We start from the raw sequence: 18946 nt of genomic DNA, 5'->3' as shown, positions 1-18946 counted from the left end.
GGCTCCAGGCTCCGAGCCATCAGCCCAGAGCCTGACGCGGGGCTCGAACTCCCGGACCGCGAGATCGTGACCTGGCTGAAGTCGGACGCTTAACCGACTGCGCCACCCAGGCGCCCCTTTATTATAAAAATCTTAAGGAAAAAAAGTCCTGGTTAAGAAGAGGGGTCAAAAAAAGTCTATCACCCACATGTAGGCAGGCAGTTTATGACATGAGAACTAGTCGTCCACGTCCTGGTCTAGTTCTGCTCTCGTATTACTTGATATAAATATCTTAAATAAAATGCTTAGCATTCAAGGAAATTCAACACTAGAAATATTAACCATTCCTGGAAATAGACTTTGGACCTAGAAATGGTGTCTGTGGAGTTTTAGTGGGGAAAAATGGGAAGAAAAGACATGGTAGAACTCTACAAACGTTAGAAAGAAAACAAGTAACCTCCCATCATTTTCTGTTTGGGACTTACAAAGTGAAATGTTAGAAGGTTCTTCTTTTTATCCCTAAAGCTTGAATGCTAGAATGGGCTGAGTTACGATGTCACATGGAAAACTGATCATTGGTTAGAGTATGGTTTCTGAATCTTCTGATGAGGTACTAAGCTCTTTGGGAAATACCACCATACCTCTGACAAGATTTCAAGAAAAGCAACAAAGAATAATAATTGCAAAGCACACAATATAACCAGGATAAATCTGCTGAAAAGAAGAACTGTTTTCTTTAGAAATGATGTGCTGCTAGTCAGTAGTCGCTAAGGGTCTGGTTAAAACTGAAATCGAATTTAACTAGCCATAGTCAAGTGTCACTTTAAAAGGCAAGTCAATTTGACCAGATCATTCTGAAAAAGAGCATTACTCCCTTTCCTCTGTCACTTGTGACCCAGAGAAAACAAATATCTGATTTATCTATAGCTTTAAAAAAAATAAGAAAGACCTATCAATTTCACATAACCTTAAAACTCTACCCAAACTGACATGTTCAGGTTTACATAAATATATACACATATATATTTTTTAAATTCCAGAGGTCAAGACACAAGCCCATAGGGGTGTGTGGCCACCGTGGGCCAATCATGTCACTCTGGCTACTGTAGGACCATCATGAGGTGGGTGGGTCTCTGTCCTACACTTAGAGCTGGCAGCTTTTAACACCCTTCCCATGAGGAAATCTTTGACTTTTGTTCAAAACATCTGAACAAAACTCACCTCTGAACTAACAGAGATATGTTAACAGGACACCTGGCACAAAAGGACTAAGACAAAGTGGTTCGTAAACAGTCTCTCAGGCTGTCAGTCATCTAGACACAAGTGAGTCAGCATCCACGGTGTTCAGAAGGTAGAGTTCAGGCTGAGCTGTCAGTCCCAGATGGTACTAAGGACAAAAAAATGAAAAAGGGTTAGACTGATGTGCAAGTATTTGTTATTCTTTTTCTATGTCTATTTCTGAGAGACAGAGGGAGTGCACACGTGAGCGGGGGAAGGGGGGAGGCAGAGATGGGGACAGAGGATCTGAAGTGAGCTCCAGGCTGACAGCAGAGAGCCGGAGAGCTGGAGAGCCAGATGCGGGGCTCAAACTCACAAACTGATCATGACCTGAATGGAAGTCAGGCGCTTAGCCAACTGAGCCACCCAGGCAGCCCGGATTTACGAGTATTTAAATACTGAAACTGGCACACGAGCACCTATAATCAGCACATCGGTATACGCCTTTTTTCAGTACTGCTATATTGATTTTTATTTCCGAAGAGAAATGGCTTACAGAAACGGTTTACATAAAATACTAGCTTGGAGCTGAATGAAATAGTTAAGAACTGAGATAATGCCAAGCGCCCTCATGAAATCTGCACTTTGACTATTCTTGTGACACACTTGTTCCAGAGGGGTGCTTGCTGGCGACAAGGACGAGAGCAAACAAACACTCTGAGCACTTTTGTATTCTAGTACTGTGTTTTAGAAATCAAATAAGCTCTAAATAATTAAAATAAATATTAGAATCAAATACTAATTCTAACTCTCGAGCTCACTCTAACTCCTAAGCCCAATATCCAGGCCCCATGATCTTCTGGCACCTGAGCCAATTCTTTCCCTAAAAAAAAAAGAAAATAGCACGTGTTGTTTTTCTCTCCTCTGCACACCATCGTGAGATAATCACTGAATCTCACTTTAGCCCTACTGTTATTAGTTAGGGCTTTAGGAATGTTATCACCCCTTGGCATCAACAACCTGTGATGTAGACTATGAATCCACAGGAGGAAAATATTCCTATTATAGCACAGTGGAAAAGGCACCAGAGTCGAGTTCAAGCTCCAACTCTGCCGCTACCTGTGACCTTGAGCAAGTTCATGTATCCTTTCTGGAGCCTTATCCTACTTATTTGTAAAATGGGAATAAATGCTACATTTGAAAATGCCAAGTACGCTGATATGCTGTGTTAGTCTTCAACAAATAGGATTTTTTAATGTTTATTTTTTAACGTTTGTTTGTTCATTTATAGAGGCAGAGAGAGAGAATCCCAAGCAGGTTCGCATTCTCAGTATAGAACCGGTTGCAGGGCTCGAGCCCACGAACCGTGAGATCATGACCTGAGCTGAGATCAAGAGTCGGATGCTTAACTGATTGAACCACCCAGGCACCTCGACAAATGGAATTTTTTAACACATTACAAATTGCCCTGTATACCTCACAAGCTTCTGATGACCCCGTGGACACCAAATGAACCCCCAAATAATTCTAGGCATAGTGAGCTAGGAAATTACTAACAGTGGCCTTAGGGCAGAGAAACAGCTCTTCAGACAAGCCTCTTTATTCATTTCAGGGTCTTCCATTTCAGGTTTTAGTAACCAAGAGCAACTGTCAGATACACTATAAATTCATTGCTGCCTTTTCACAAGAGACCTGAGCTGGTGGGCTTCCTCATTACGTAATAAGCAAGAGTTGCCTTATTAGTCCTGTGATCCCCAGACTCTTAGAGGACTTGTTAGGGTTCCTTCACTGGAGGAGTCTGTCATATTGTTGGGAGACACTGAGAAGTGGCGCGGAACGGCACAGGAATAGGCTAACTGCTGTCACAGGGGCAGAGAGGTAATGCAAATGAGTAAGCTTCATAGTTCTTAGCTACTCCTGGGGTAGGATCAGAGAGGGCCCTGTCCACCTTCTGTGCCCACCAAAAAGCATTCAAAGTTGTTCCAAATTTAACACAGGCCAAGCAAAATTAGTCTGTCAGTTGGCTAGAGTACGAATCTCTCACTAATCGGAGTATCAAGCAAGATGCTCTGACGTGTTCCTGTAATGCCAGACACCAAAGCTTGGCATCTTAACCTGAAATGAAGAGTGTACTACGTATTACACAGGACGGTTCGGTAATGGCAACGTGGACTCTGGAGTTTAGCTATTCAAGTTGACATGCCAGCTGCTCATTTACCCGTGATGTGATTCGAGGAAGTTAACTTTACTTTTTGGCCTTCCAGTTGCCTCATCGATGTAGAGGCCGATCCTCTTGTTGTAACAACTGAATGAGGTCCTAGGAGTGCTCAGACCAGGACGAGCACATGGGGGTCAGTGTCAGCCGTTTTTAACCTTCATAAGCTAAGGTGCCAAGGGAAGCTGACACATTTAGATTCATTGGCCCTACCTATCGAATAAAGGAGTAGAAAGCATTCCAGAGGGCAGAGCTAAAAGAAATGTCTCAAATCAGGATCTTCAAACTACTGCATCCTATTCTAGTTTGGAAAGTAAACCCAAAGAGAAGAAGGGAGAGCTAAACGAGGAAGGACAACATGGAGAACAGAATTCCCAGATTACTTCTATGGTGTTACAGTATTCAGCTCCTATAAGACAGGCAGAAAAGCTTATGACAGAGAAAGGGAAAATGAAGTTCAAGTGACAATCTTGGAATAAATCAAGTGTTCACTTAGATTTTCCTGTCATTTGTACGGTGACAGGGCTAGTAGTTTATTAGGCCTGAGCTTCGTCTTTGTTTTCATTAAATGGCGCCAATGTTTCCGTTTATATCCGTTCCACCAAGATGCTTTCAATTTTTAAGCTAAACAATTTTGGTTTCTCTTTTCAAACACTTATACTTTTTATGGGCAGCATACATGGAATATAAAGGCCTATTCCAATGGTGAAACAAGACTACGGACAGAAAAATGTTCAGCTTAGAGCAAAGAAAGGCTGAATGACAATTTTTTTTCGAGTTTAAATAAGGCAATGATGTGACCTTTAGCAACAGCAAGACAAACAGTATGTGACTAAATGGGCAGATTGATATTCGTGTTTGCTGTCTGCAGTTCATCAAGTCTTCTGGGGACTAAAGCTATTTATACCTCCATCCCTTCACAAGAGAAAATCACTAACACTGTGGGCTTAATATGTCAATCCAGGTGGCGGCTGATGTTTCAGTATTTCAGAAGTTAAATATTTTCAAGGTGAAAAAAAATACCCAGGAAACCAAACAGGAAAAAGAAAAAATTTTTAATTACAAACCAAGTTTACATACTGTTAAGTGGTCACTAACAGCTCAGTTGTCACCACTTGGAATACGACTAGCAGGACCTCACAGGAGCCAAACTACAGCTCGTCCCCATCCCTATGAATTCCCAAGATGCTGTACCAGCACAATTATTTCATGTCACATTTCTGGAGAACAAGGACGGATTTACATAAGGTACAATTGTATATCCTTAACATTCCACACACACACACTGCACATGCTGGCACCGGAAGACTTCATAAGCATTGTTTATTGCACCCAGAGTACTGGCTAAAGGACACTCTCTAAGAGGATCAAATGGAATATGGTTTGGGAGTGCTTTTAACACTGTAAAACACTCCACACGTAGTATTATAAAATGCCACTTAAGTGGGAAGAAATTTTCCATCATCGTTAAGTCATAAATAAAACTTTAAAAAAGAAAATAAGCAGCTTTACTTGAACTTCTAAATACATTTTGTGAATCTGAGACTGACTGGGCCCACCAGACTCAGGGCAAAGGGAGGTGTCACTGTACTGTCTTTACAAAGAATTTTTCTTGTCAATTTTGCCTTCACCTAGCACAGCCAGATGAGAGATAAAGATGTCAGTCTCCAACATCTTCACAGAGTGCTCTTATGACCAGGCATGACGATAGGGAGAGGGGAAGATGTGAGGAGGAACAGTTGGGGAAATTTGTCTTTCATGATCCTGTCAGATATTACTTGAGGGACTAAGAGAAGGTATAGTCAGTGAAACAGTAGTTTATCCTTAATGCCTTATGAAAAACAATCCATCCAGTCTGTGCTTTTGACTGTGTGCAAAATATGAGCAATAATGCTTTCAGGGGCTGAGATGAATACATAATATCAATCAACCAGGACTCCAGAAGGAAAGCTCCAAAAAACGAGAAGTCCTTCAATGCCATTCCCGTTACTGTTCTCACCAAGTCAATGGCTATAAAAGACTTGATTATTTATCTCCACCAGACAAATGTGATTTGATTTGATATAATCACACAATCTCAGGCTCCACATGTAAAAGTATCAGAAGTGGCTGAAGAGCAGCAGCTTCATGCCGAAGGGACCCATTTCCTCTGACTCCAAAGCTCCACCATCTGGTCTCAAAATTTTTCCCTCTGAGGGAATGGCTGAAGAGAGGTAGCCCAGCGCAACCTTGCTGAGAGAACTCTGCAACCACAGTGATACCTACTGACTTGCTGAGGGAGAGAGAAAGAGCTTTGCAACAGTTAGGTCCGCAGCTCCTGAGATTGCCTTGCAAGTGGTCTTGGGCATGCTTCGGAAAAACGTGACAGTTCTGGTAGGAGATGGCTTTTAGGAATAAAACAGATGGCTCTTCTTTTCCTTTCAGTCTTTTCTCCTCATTCCAAAATCTCATGAGAACGTCAGTTCATAAATGCTACCATCTTTTTCTATAGCCAACTTCCTGGATGAGGAAGGTGAAGGTTTTACAACTGTATGCACTCAAAGAGGAAGTATCAACGGGAAAGCTCGGTACTAAGATGAAACTTATGAAAATCAGGACTCCCAAGAAATTCCTGATAAGCTTTCCATCTCTGAGGAAAATCTGCTCAGTGATGTTCCAAGGTGATTAATAACCACCACCTGCATGTCAGCTTTGCTATTTGTTCATTTATCACCTTCTAAATTTATGCTTTCTCATCCCTCTTAACTTCCACCAAAAATTTAAAGTGGAAAGAAGTTAAAAGAACCCTGAACCTGAAAGAGGTAGAGATGTCTCACAATTTTATATTTAATATGGATGACACCACCTTAGGTGAGTTTTTTTTTTTTTTAATAATTAAAGTAACTGAAAGGGTATGGATAAGAAAAGTATTTCTCAGCCTCTTAAAATCCAGAATCTTTTGATAAACAAAACCTGCATACCTATTCTATAATTTGTATTATGAAAAATTATTACATTTTCCAATTTTTTTTTTTTAAACACACAGCCTAGTTAAGAATCATGCCTACAGGATTCTCTCTCAAAAGGATAAAACAAACTGGCCCTTAGGCAGCTACTTAAAATTTTAGTGTTGGAATGATAGCAGCAAATGTCAGCTTTTCACAGATCCTATCTAATCCAGTTCCCAGGTTAGGAGGTCAGGAAGAAAAAAATTCCATCTTTCAAACATATATTGAAACAAAGTCTTTCCCAACAAACAGTTGAGTCTTAAATGAAGTCTGTGCAACAGCACATACTTTTGTCTATGTTCACACAGTAAACCATAGAAACACACTGGCTCTGATGGCTACCTGTGGAGGACAGACAGACTGATCCAGTGTTTACTTAGTATAGCCACCGGTGGCTTCTTCGGTCAGCAGGACTTTAGAGATGCTTACCGTGTGCCCACAGTCCAGGAAGGACATGCCCAGTGCAATCAAACATTGCCAACCCTGAAAGATAAAGTATGGCCATCATTCACCAGCCTCTCTGAAGAGCCCTCTTACCCACCATGACTGCTCACGCCTCACTGCTCAGACACAAACCTTCTCTCTTCCTTGCATATCCAGCTTTGCTCATCTCCTACCACCAAGGTTGCACAGTCATTCTCCCAACCCCACAGCCCCTTCAAAACATCCTGGAGTTTGCCTTCCTCGGCAACGTTTTTTTCCATACTATTTTCAATACTGAGCTCCCTGCTCCTACCGCTTTTCGTTTGTCGTTTGTTTCTTTCATCCGACTGGGAGTTCCCTGAAGACCCCATTCCTCATGATGAAGGTGGAGGCGGAGGGAATGACGGACAGACTAATACAAATGGAATAGTATCCTGAACTGCTCTACGATGTCCATGTTTTGGGGGCTTCATAGCAGTAACCCACCCTGGAATCAGCCCTCACCCTTAAAATGGGTCTTCAACAATCTCGACAGTCTCAGGGTGACTGAGGACAACTCGGACCCTCCATACACAATTTGCAGGAAGGAAAGATTCCTTTAACTTCTACGGTGAATTTTTAAAATATTTCCTGTCAAAGACACGTTCAATTACTTGGATTTCCTTAGAGTAAATCCCTAGAACATAGGCTCAGCATAATCCTAGTGTGCCCCAGGTTTACTGGGGAGAAAAAAAAGAAAAGCTGTATCAGTCCAGGACATAATTTTTCAATAGTCACTAAAGCAATTTTCTCAATCTAGTACCTAACCTGTGGCAAACACTGGTATGGGCATTAGTTAAATGTTCAAAAGATCGGGTTTCCAGCCTCTGTCCTTAACCATTCTCTGCAGCAGATATGGTATAAATTCTGCTGCCCCTAAATTCCTCCAAACATGAATTTTTCAGAGAAACCTGTATGGAACAGGGAGGTGGATTTGTTGTTTTTATTGCTAGAACTATTTCCATTACTATAAGTAATATGACAGAACATTTGGGAAATAGAGAAAAGAATGTATCTATGATGGTACCATCTTTTTTTTAATGTTTATTTATTTTTGAGGGGGGGGGATGCAAGTGGGGGATGAGCAGAGAGAGAGAGGGACACAGAATCTGAAGCAGGCTCCAGGCTCTATGCTGACAGTAAACAGCCCGACTCAGGGTGACCTCATGAACCATGAGATCATGACCTGAGCCGAAATTGGACGCTTAACAGACTGAGCCACCCAGGCACCCCCATGATGGTACCATCCGAACATACCTATCATCATGTTCACATAATCTACCCTAGACTTTTGAGAAGGAACTTGATTATCTCGGAACACATTACCCCGTATTCATTTTCTGTGTAGTTACGATTTCATAACCATCATTTTTAAATCACTCTAGAGTAATTCAATGAGCGAGTATCACTGTTATTTCTTTACGAGACAGTTATTAAATGGCAGAGCTGAGCAGGGCCGTGAGCTCACGTGTATCCCGCCCCAAAGCTCTGACATCTCACCAACCCCATCTCGTACTGCCCTCTACTTTCTATACTGCTCTTCTTTTAATTCCTCAAACACAGTACACTCTCTTATTAGGAATTACTAAGAAAGGAAACCAGCAGAAGTGACAGGACAGCTCTTAGGAGTCTAAATTTTATGGTTAAAAATATTGTTTAACCACAGCTGACGTTATTAACAATTTCATGTAAACTGTTCCAGTAACCTGGAGATAAGAAGGCTATGTGCTCTTTTGAGTCCTTTCATTTTGGTATCAGTAAGCCCCGTCTCTACCAACTCTGATACATATACCCCTACTCCCTCCTGAATGGACTTACCAAGTATAACACAAAGCTCAGATAAGCCACACTGACCACAGCAGCTACCACATACAATGCCACATGCCCTAGTTCCTGGACATAAACCATGACAAAGTACATGTTGATGGAACAGACGATAAGGACCAAGATCCCGCCTGCAATCCTCCAGCCTCTGTAAAAGAATCAGCAATCATTGGTGGAATAGTCCAACCTATCTGTAAGCAGAAAAGGACACTCGGTCTTGTGGGGCAGACAGGACAGGAGTTAAGAGGCATTTCAAAATGAACTGAAAATTGTCTTATTATGTCCCAATTAAATGAGCCAAATAGACACCAGTAGGGAGAAAGAGGTGGGGGAAATACTATCAAATAATCCCTGATATTTAAGTCCCTAAAAATGCAACAAGCCCGGAGTTCCTAGAGATGCAACAGACAATTTCAAATGCCCCACACTCTTTAAAGATGCATATAAAAGGTATTAGTTTATGCCTTTCTCATTAAGATCATTTAACATGAAATTAAGGCAGCTTCAGTGGCTGCAGCTGAAGAATAAAACCCTAAGAGCTGATCTTTCTCTCCCCAAAAATGAAAAATTGCTTGCCTTCTTTTACTACATTCAGAGTCTCCATTTTCTAAGCCAAAGATTGAGGAGCACCTCAAGGAATCACCTCTCAAAGCATGTGGTTCCCTATATGACTCATTTTCTGACTGGCCTGTTGGATGCAGATACCATTTCCCCACATATTTTGGGGGAACTGAGAGAAGTACACTCACATTCCATTGGCAAAGTCACTCATTACTGGCCGCAAGCTCGTAAATGTGAGGATGGGTATGAGAGCAAAGGGAAGCTGGAAAAGAAAGAACAAAGATCAGACAGGACTACTGGAGATACTCATATTACCCAGCCCTGTTAGCAAAAGGGAAACACACACCCTGCTTCATCTGCCCCATGAGAAATTATTCCTGTCATCCCAACATGCTCATGCATTACGTTGAAATCTATAGAGGCATCATTAACTTAGCATCGATCATCATCCTTTGAGTCCTTAAAAACATTTGTTATCTTCCTTGTCTTCTTAACCTCCATAGGACCTAACCATGTCCTATGTTATTTATTATTTAATGTTTGCTTGGATTAAGAAACAATAATTTTATACTCTGTACGTAATTATAGCAGATAATTCCCATAAAACCAAACCATGTCCAAAAGATTTTATTTAGAAAAATGTTTTAAAATTCATTTGAGAGAGAAAGAGAGACAGAGAGAGAGAGAGAGAGAGAGAGAGAGAGAATAAACGGGGGAGGGGCAGAGAGAAGAAGAGACAGAATCTCAAGCAAGATCTAAACTGTCAGTGCAGAGCCGGATGCAGGGCTCAAACTCATGAACCGTGAGATCGTGACCTGAGCTGAGGTTAAGAGTCTGACGCTTCACTGACTGTACCACCCAGGCACCCTAAAAGCTTTCATTTATGCATTTATTTATTTTTGTTTGTTTGTTTATTTATTTTTGAGAGCAAATGGGGGAGGCGCAGAGGGAGAGGGAGACAGAGAATCCCAATCAGGCTCTGCGCTATCAGCATAGAGCTTGACTAGGGGCTCAAATCCATGAACAGTGATATCATGACCTGAGTTCAAGTCAAGAGTTGGATGCTTAACCGAATGAACCACCCAGGCATCCCTAAAAGGTTTTTAGATACCAGGGCCAAGACTCTGCCTCTTTCTTCCTCTCAATTTTCCCCAGCACCCAGCCCTATACACTCAGTACCTAGGGACAGCAATATATAATGCTGCCTGATTAAATGGAATGGGAGTTTCCTCAGCTCCTTCCTTACCTGTAAGCTCTGCAGAACATTCAGGAAGTCATTCATCCCTGTTAGATGCTCTACATCCTGGAAGATGGCAACAAGCAGAGTGGGGATGATGGCAATAGAGCGGGTCAGAATCACTCGGGCAAAGCGTGACCACTTTAGGTTCAGGAATCCCTGGAAGAAAACACAGCAGGATGAATGTCTAGAATAGGAAACAGAGAGAGGTCTGGGAAGCCCTTAGAAACATGGGAGTAAGAAGAAACAAAAGGACAATGTTTTCTTCCTCTAATGTATACCAGTCACAACAGCACATACCTCCATGACGAACTGGCCAGAATAGGTTCCTGTCATGGTAGAGCTCTGCCCTGCAGCCAGGATCCCCACTGCCCAGATGTAGAGTGCAGCAGGCCCAAAGTAACATCCCAGTACAACACCCTGGGAGAAGCAGGGAAGAAAGATGTTTGTGTCAATGATCTGCTTAGACAACACCCAAAACAGAATTCCTCTGCAGCATTTCTCCCTCTTCCTTCCTATGTACCAATCTACACCAAGTGCTGTGCTGGGAACTACCCCAGAAGCTAGACTCAGGACCTGTCCTCACTTCAGAGGCCCTCAACCTAAATTTTCCTGGATATTCCTTCACTCCTCTACCTCTTCTCCAAGTTCTTAAAGGCTTCGTCTTCAACATAGATTTTAAATATGTGAAAAAAAAAAGTCTATACCACATTTCTCAAATTATATTACTTAACACACTATTCTGGAAGATAGCAACAGGAGTGAAGAAAAAGGTCAAATAAATTTGGGAAGTGCTACATAAGCTCTGTGTTCTACTCTTGGAGGTTCGTAATGTAACCAACATAAAAGGGACTGAGAGGTCCCAATAAAGAATACTTTATCAGAAACACTTTCTTCAGTCTCCCCCAATAAATATCCTATAAAAAGGAGTGCCTGGGTGGTTCAGTCGGTTGGGCATCCAACTTTAGCTTCATGATCTCGCGGTTTGTGAGTTTGAGCCCCGTGTCAGGCTTGCCACTATCAGTGCAGAGCCTCTGTCCCCACCCCCCCTCTCTGCCCCTCCCCTGCTCACTCGCATGCACTCTCTCTCTCTAAATAAAAAACTTTAAAAAGAAACTTTAAAAAATCCTATAAAACAATAAACTACCAGCATAACTCTGGGAATGGCTGATACTGTTCATCTTTATCTTTCAGCTTATCCTCTATTCCCTCCCATGTAATCCAAAAATGCTTGTCTGGCATCTAGACCTCTGAAATAAATGGCACTCCAGAGAAGATATGTTCAGTTCTGAAGTGAACCCACAGAAAAGACCAGATACTATTCCAAGAATATTGATTCAGGAGCAATGATCACAGATCTGAATAGGTTTACCCCTTTGTAGATGTCCACAGCCAGTGTCGAGTTATCGTCAGGAAAGAGGCTGGTGTGGGGACTGCTCGCATTTCTACAGACTGCAACCTGGAATGCAAGCAGTTTAGGAGCAACTTTTATTTTTGAGGCAAGGACCAGATCAGAAGAACTCTCCAGCAAATCACAAACTACACGTCATACTCAAGTCATCTATGAGACCTAGGGTGGAGGTAAGACACCGGATACACGTTGTAAAGGGAGGAGAGACTGGCACCAATGTCACGTGTGGTCTTCTTCCATAATCTTTCTACACCCCCCTGCCATCAAAAATATTTACCGAGTGAAGAGTGTGCATGGTAATACGTGAATGCTGGCTCACTTTAAGCGATGACAGGAGGAGAGGGCCCCTAAGAAACAGGAGAGGACTCCTGAGTCAAAGCAGAGCCAGAAGTCTGAGTTCCTATAGACAGGCAATCAGGAATCAAGACGACAGAGAATTCAAAATGCAAAAGAGTGAGGAAAAAAAAAAATGCCAAAGAGTATATCTTAGGCGGTTTCTGTTTTCTGTTTGTTGACTCCTCCCCACTTGTCCTCATCACCAAATGGCAGGACTGGCAAGCAGGCTGGCAGTTGATAAACAGGAAACAAAAGGGGATGACAAAGAGCCAAACAGACACGAAGCCACTAACAGCAACATGAGGCAATCTTTAATCTGAGGCAAGCTCTCTTCTGTGCCAAAAGATGGGAAAAATGGGTCTAGGCTTAGTCTGCCCCCAGACTCCAGACCCTAACTAGTGCAGTGATTAGGGGGCAGCCCTGCGGTTGGAGATCTGTTTCCCCTGAGCTTCAAGTCACTGTCATTCTGCCTACCCCACTCCTTCACTTATCCTCACATTCACTACCATTCACGACCCTGGCTTACTCACCACCTGGTCGTTGGTTTTTTCAAAAAATGCTTCGGCAAAGACGGAGACGACAAAGACGTTGATGATGAAGGAAACAAAGAGAGCAATGCAGGATTCAATGAAAAAGTACTTATTAGCTTCTCGTACCTCCTGCTTATTGGCTCGGTTTACCTGTCTGGACTAGAGAGAGGACAGCAGTAGTCGTTAATTAGTTAGAACAAGTCTCCTCGTAATATTGCATGAGTTTGGAGTCAGAGGAAAGATGCAGAGGGCAAAACAACTGACCATATGAAATGTGAGAAAACGCACTTCAACATCCTAGTTCATGAAGTGAGGAAGAACTTCGTGACACCTTGACAACGTTGGGCATGCCCCAAACAGGAAATGATGACTATGAGCTCTCAGTTATTGTGGCCAGAAGAACCACCGACATACAAAAACAACCTGATTTTCAGTCCTAATAACCTTAATTATAAAGGTCTCTGAAATCTCCCAGCGAACTACTGTAGAAGACTGACTGAGAAAAGCTTTGTTGGGTACTTTACTTCTGATCTCCTCACGGTCACTCAGACTTTTGAGATTCAAACACAAGAGACTTGGTGTACTTTTGGACCTTTTAGGTAGAACTTTAGTCCCAGTTTTTCCGTGGGGTCGCTTATGTCTGGTCACCTTTGTGATAAAAACAGTCTGAGTGTGTGGAGTTTATAAACACCCAACTGTGGAAAAATACTTCTCTCCTTTAGGGCTCTAACAGTTTTAAACTATGCGTGTGTCCCTTGCAACTGAAGGAACCATCAACTACCTGGGGGGGCATGGAGATAAGGGCCATGCTCACCTTGACTAAGGCAGAATGCAGGTACATATTGTGTGGCATGATGACAGCTCCCACGATGCCCACAGCCTGCTCGATCTGTGGGGTGTGACAGCCTGGACAGGATGGCAGGAACATGCCCTTGAGTACCTGGCTCTGGCTGGGTTTCACTGTAACATACTATATGCCAACATAACAACTATTAGGATATGAGACCGGGGCAGTAACACAGTACTAGGAAACACTCAGCATCCATTGTTCCTTACAATACTTTCTTCAACAACTACCTGGAATAATGAGGAACACAGAACCATTAGGAAACCAAGAAGCATAAGAGGGGCTTGCTGCCAGAGGTCTGAGAATTCAGGACTGGGGTACCCAGACACTTTACATCACATTTTAAATATACAAAGTAGATGTGTGGAGAATGTAATTAACATTCTAAAGAAACAGTCAGCAGCTGCTAAGGGCCTCACTGATAGCAGCTTCACAACCACTCCTGGGAGACAGACCCAAGAATACAGTCAATTCTTGATTACCCACACTCATGCCTCTATTCACCTATGTTTATCTAAAAATCATTTATGTTTGCCACTAACATATGCTGAGACTCATTCATGAATACTTCCCATACATACTTTTTCCTGGTTCCGCATTTCTCTTGGAAGCCTTAGACTAACCTATTGCATAATCTATTCACAGATTAGATACACTTTTCCAAGTTTAGTGAGGCCATTAAGCAAAAATCAGTTCATAACAATTGAACATAGGGGCGCCCAGGTGGCTCAGTTGGGTAAACATCCAACTCTTGATTTCGGCTTAGGCGATGATCTTAAGGTTCATGAGATCGAGCCCCAAGTGGGGCTCTGGGCTGACAGGGTGGGTGGAGCCTGCTTGGGATTCTCTCTCTCCCTCTCTTTCTGCCCCTCCCCTGCTCACGTGTACACGCATGCTTTCTCTCTCGCTCTCAAAATAAATAAATATTTAAAAAAACAATTGGACACAGAAAGGTACTATTACTGCATAAAACGGTACTGATTCCTAGGAGCAGCTGGGTTGGGGCACAAAGCAGGAAACGTCGGCTATATCCCTTAGAGTTCATTAACTGTTGCAATACAGAGAAAGTTCAAGCTGCAGTTGGTATAAGCCAATATAAGTAAAACCCCTCCAAGTTCACAGCCAGGAATAACCCTGCTTCCTCCCTAGCCCTCTCCCAGGATGCTCTATTGTTGGGATGGCCAACTTGGAACCAGAGAGTCTAGTCAAGGAAGTCCTAAAAAATCTAGTCACTTTTGAACTAGGAGCGCCGGCAGGCCTTCCTGGAGACTAGCCTTTGCTACAGATCCTATTCCTTCAAAACTAGCCTAGACTGAATTGGCTTTTTGTTAATGCATGGGATACAACTAAACCATCATAGCATTATATGATTGTAAATAAAAGGCAAAAAAAATCTTTCCTTTGTTGTAAAAGCTAACGAACAGCCTATAATACTTGCCTCATATCCAAATGTGAGGGCCATAATAGTGATGAGAAAGCCAAAAAATGCTTCTAGCTTCCGTAAGCCTAAAAGGGAAAATGCAGCAGTGAGCTCACAGAAGGCAGACTTCTCCATCAGCTACATGATGGAAAGTAGATTCTTTGACCCCTCCATTCCCACTCTCCTTACCGTACTTGTCCAAAAAGAGAAATACAAAGGTATCTGCAATGGTGATGAGAACTCCACCCCACAGAGGAACCCTAGGTCAAAGGTAAGAAATGGAGATTAAAAGAAAGAAAGAAAACATTGAGAAACACTTTCTCTCCAACAGGTCTCCAGATATACAATACTTGGAGAAGCAAGGACTTGGGGGAGAGGCGACAGTGGTGGGAGGTCAGGCCTTGGGTAGTTTGGGATCACAGCACCAACTGAATTATTTACATTCATTCCAACACTGATGGTCTACTAAGTCAGACATTTCGGATACACAGCTGAAAAGTATAGGTCTTACCCCTCTAGGAGCTCACTGTCTAGTGGGTTAAGCTGATATACAGATAAATAATTGTAACACACAATGTCACATACTATACAATAGTGGGATGTATAACCCAACATGAGAACATGGGACATATAGAGCCTACAGGCTGCTGGGAGAGAAGGTGGCTCCAGAAAGGCTCCACAGAAAAAAATAATACTCAAGTTGAACCTTGAAAACTGAAAATGAGTTGGGTGGTTTTTACATTTGTTTTGAAATTTAGCAAAATATTACTCTCTGGAGGAAAACCCCCTCACCTTCCTACAGACAGGAGATTGATGGCAATGGCTGAGCCAATAACTTCTTGCATATCTGAGCCAATGATAGCCAACTCCACCATCAGCCATAGGATAATTCGTGGGACCTAAATACCAAACAGCAGAAAGACATGGTTCTAATTAATCATTTCTAAGAACATTCCTTAGAGTTTGGAATTCACATCTGGCACTGACCCATCCACAGTCCTTTATAAGCTTCCAGTCTAGGGATGGACTACTGCGCTGTGGCCCCCCGCTAGAGAAAGCAAGGGTGTTTCTACGTGGTAGAACCTATGAGCCGAGGTCAGGGCAAGGGCTGATCCTAATTTTTTCTCTTTCCCTTCCACTCAAGAGAGGAACAGAATTTCCATTCATTAATTTCCACTTAATTTCCCGCCTAAAAACAAACTTAGAAGTTTTAGGGGAAGATGAGGATGCTCATATGGTCAAAATAATTGTTCAGGAGAGAACAGAAAATGACCACAAGAGAAAATATCTTGACCGTGGCTAAAGAGACAAAACAAAAATGAAAACGCTGGGGTCATCTTTAATGTAATAATAATACACAAGCAAGTGAAAAAGGACAAACATGTAAAGAGATTTAGGGTGAACTGATTGGAATTGAGTGGCATATAAGAGGAAACTAATCTGGTCAAATAATCCAGCTCAAAGACAAATTTAGTTAATACTGGCTAGCAGAGGTCAAGAAAAAACAAACAAACAAACATCTTCAGGTATTGACTATACAAAAAAATTGTCACAAAAAACAACTGTTAAGATACATGAAGAAAAAGAAGCTACAAGAAATTATAAATTACCGTGGCTTTTTTGAGAAGCATATATGGGGAAATAAAGCAGATACAGATAGTTTCTCACAGCCATGAAAGGAGATTAAACATTTAGGACAAACCAGAGGCAGATCAGTATCTTATCTAAAGATGAACCTAGGTTAAAACTATCTTCCAGACACAGAGTCCATTCCTGCCTTACATAGCAGTGAGAAAGGGCCAAAATGTCCAGAAAAAAGCTGCAGAAGACAGTATAACCTCCAGGATCATGGTAAATTGAAAAATAATTATTAACAAATCCAAAGATCCTGCCACATATAGTAAATAAAATGAAAAACCTTATTTTTCAAATTGATGACAAAGTCAATCAAAAAAGAAAATATGTATGATAGTAATAAAGATGTATGACTCAAAGTTCTTAGAGCACTCCCACCCCTCCATGGGCTGGGCACTGCAAGATGCCAGAAGGCAGAACGAATGGCAGGTATTTATGCAAACTGAGTTTTTCGAAGGAAGCTTTCTGGCAAAAAGCGAATCTCAAGTTAAATTCTGAAGGAGTAGAGAAATATGGGTTGGCAGCAAGAGGAACTAAATAATATTCCTTGGGACTCATCCTCAGGGCCCCTGACCGCCAAGCCCTCAGGCCAGCACGTATCACCAGACACACAGGTTCCTATGAGATGAGTAACAAACAGCACACTACATTGCTCACCCTGGGATACTGACGGTGACACACTTCAGCAAGATGCAACCCCGTGACCACTCCCAGTCTAGCTGCAAGGCGCTGGAGTAGGAGCCCCACCATGGTGGCCAACAGAAGAACCCAGAGCAACTAGAAAAGAACAAAATCCCATCATAACACTCATTAGACAACTGGGGTGTTTTTGTTTGGCTGTTTAGCAACATGAATGAGAAATACAACATTCAGGAAAGAGCCCAGATCCAGAATCAAATGACCTGAGTTCTGTATCAGGTTCTGTACATAACCTGCTAGGTCACCTCATACCTTTCTGAGTCTTAGTTTCTCCCACCTACAGTTTCTCCTTTGTTCAAGGAAACTATGTGGAGTAGATAAAACAAAACAAAAATTTAAAACCAAATATGTGTCCAAAATAAATTAAGGGGCACCTGGGTGGCTTGGTCAGTTAAGCATCCGACTCTGGCACAGTACATGATCTCAAGGTTCGTGAGTTTCAGCCCCACATGGGGCTCATTGCACACAGCTCAGAGCTTGGAGCCTGCTTTGGATTCTGTGTCTCCCTCTCTCTCTGCCCTCCTCCGCTGGCGCTCTCTCTCTCTCTCTCTCTCTCTCTCTCAAAAATAAATAAACATTAAAAAAAATTTTTTTTAATAAATTAAAAAAAAAAAAACAGAAGGGTGACTCAATCAGTTGAGCATCCAACTTCAGCTCAGGTCATGATCTCACAGTTCTTGAGTTTAAGCCCCACATTGAGCTCACTGCTGTTCAGTGAGGAGTATGCTTCAGATCCTTTGTCCCTCTCTCTCTGCCCCTCACCCACTCACATTTTCTCAAAAATAAATAAACATTTAAAAAAAAAAAAAAAGCAGATGGTGGAAAGTACTTTTCACCTAAGCATTACTGCCAATGAAGTATTTGCATGTAACTCCCAAGGCTGACATCCGACAGGCATTGTAAGGGGGAAAGGATGTGAGGGTGTACTGTGTGTTTAAAAGGGACAGGGGTAAGACCAGATATTCACCTTAAATCCAGCCACCGCTCCAGACTGCAAATCAGACTCGATGTTTCCTGGATCCAAGTAGGCAATACTCATAAGAAAGCCCGGTCCCGTGAAAGCCCAGAGTTTACGAAAGCTAAAACAAGAATACTATACGAGAGAGGAAGACATCAAACGAATTACCACCTCCAAATTACTGATCTAATTTATCTGTTATTTTGTTACATATAAAACAACAATATGAGCTTCATAAGATCGAAAGACTTAGGATGTTGGACACTGCGTGCGTCCAAGTTCAACTTCCATGTTACCCACTTCTTATCAATAAGCTACCTCTTCTCTGTCCAAATAGGAGCCCTTTCTTTACCTCTTCTTTCCATCAATCAGCCTCTCAGTCTAAAACCTATCAGTACCCCTATGCCCAATCACTACCCAAATGGGACACTGTAAAAAAAAAAAGAACATGAAATTCATACTTCTAGATCAAAAAATATTCACTAGGTCAATGTGGCAACTGTTTTTCAAGGCCCTCATTTTCCCAAACAGTTTCTACTTATTCTGATTACGAAAGCTGTCTTCAGAGACTGCTTGCCAAAATTAGATGTGAGGCCATTAATCTTGAGTTATCCAGCAGACTTTTCA

The 18946-nt window shown here is 42.1% G+C and overlaps 1 protein-coding gene across 4 annotated transcripts in view; it reads right to left on the bottom strand.

The window, feature by feature from the left end:
* Positions 1 to 371: 371 nt before the first annotated feature.
* SLC11A2 (solute carrier family 11 member 2) overlaps positions 372 to 18946 on the bottom strand; it is a 37442-nt gene continuing 18867 nt past the window's right edge. For all 4 annotated transcript variants that reach the window (XM_040488135.1, XM_040488136.1, XM_040488137.1 and 1 more), the window contains 14 exons: positions 18329 to 18454; positions 17320 to 17439; positions 15820 to 15926; positions 15217 to 15287; positions 15046 to 15113; positions 13575 to 13730; positions 12761 to 12919; positions 11856 to 11942; positions 10784 to 10903; positions 10493 to 10642; positions 9435 to 9508; positions 8680 to 8833; positions 6829 to 6882; positions 372 to 1366 (listed from right to left, as the gene is read on the bottom strand). In XM_040488135.1, the coding sequence (XP_040344069.1) occupies positions 1289 to 1366; positions 6829 to 6882; positions 8680 to 8833; positions 9435 to 9508; positions 10493 to 10642; positions 10784 to 10903; positions 11856 to 11942; positions 12761 to 12919; positions 13575 to 13730; positions 15046 to 15113; positions 15217 to 15287; positions 15820 to 15926; positions 17320 to 17439; positions 18329 to 18454 (1524 nt within the window). In that variant the 3' untranslated portion in view covers positions 372 to 1288. The remainder of the gene's footprint in view (positions 1367 to 6828; positions 6883 to 8679; positions 8834 to 9434; positions 9509 to 10492; positions 10643 to 10783; positions 10904 to 11855; positions 11943 to 12760; positions 12920 to 13574; positions 13731 to 15045; positions 15114 to 15216; positions 15288 to 15819; positions 15927 to 17319; positions 17440 to 18328; positions 18455 to 18946) is intronic.

Source organism: Herpailurus yagouaroundi, unplaced genomic scaffold, assembly GCF_014898765.1.
Source record: "Herpailurus yagouaroundi ecotype Mexico unplaced genomic scaffold, PumYag 166, whole genome shotgun sequence".
Taxonomy (NCBI): domain Eukaryota; kingdom Metazoa; phylum Chordata; class Mammalia; order Carnivora; family Felidae; genus Herpailurus; species Herpailurus yagouaroundi.
Note: the sequence above shows the minus strand (reverse complement) of the source record. Positions and strands in the feature narration are given on the sequence as shown.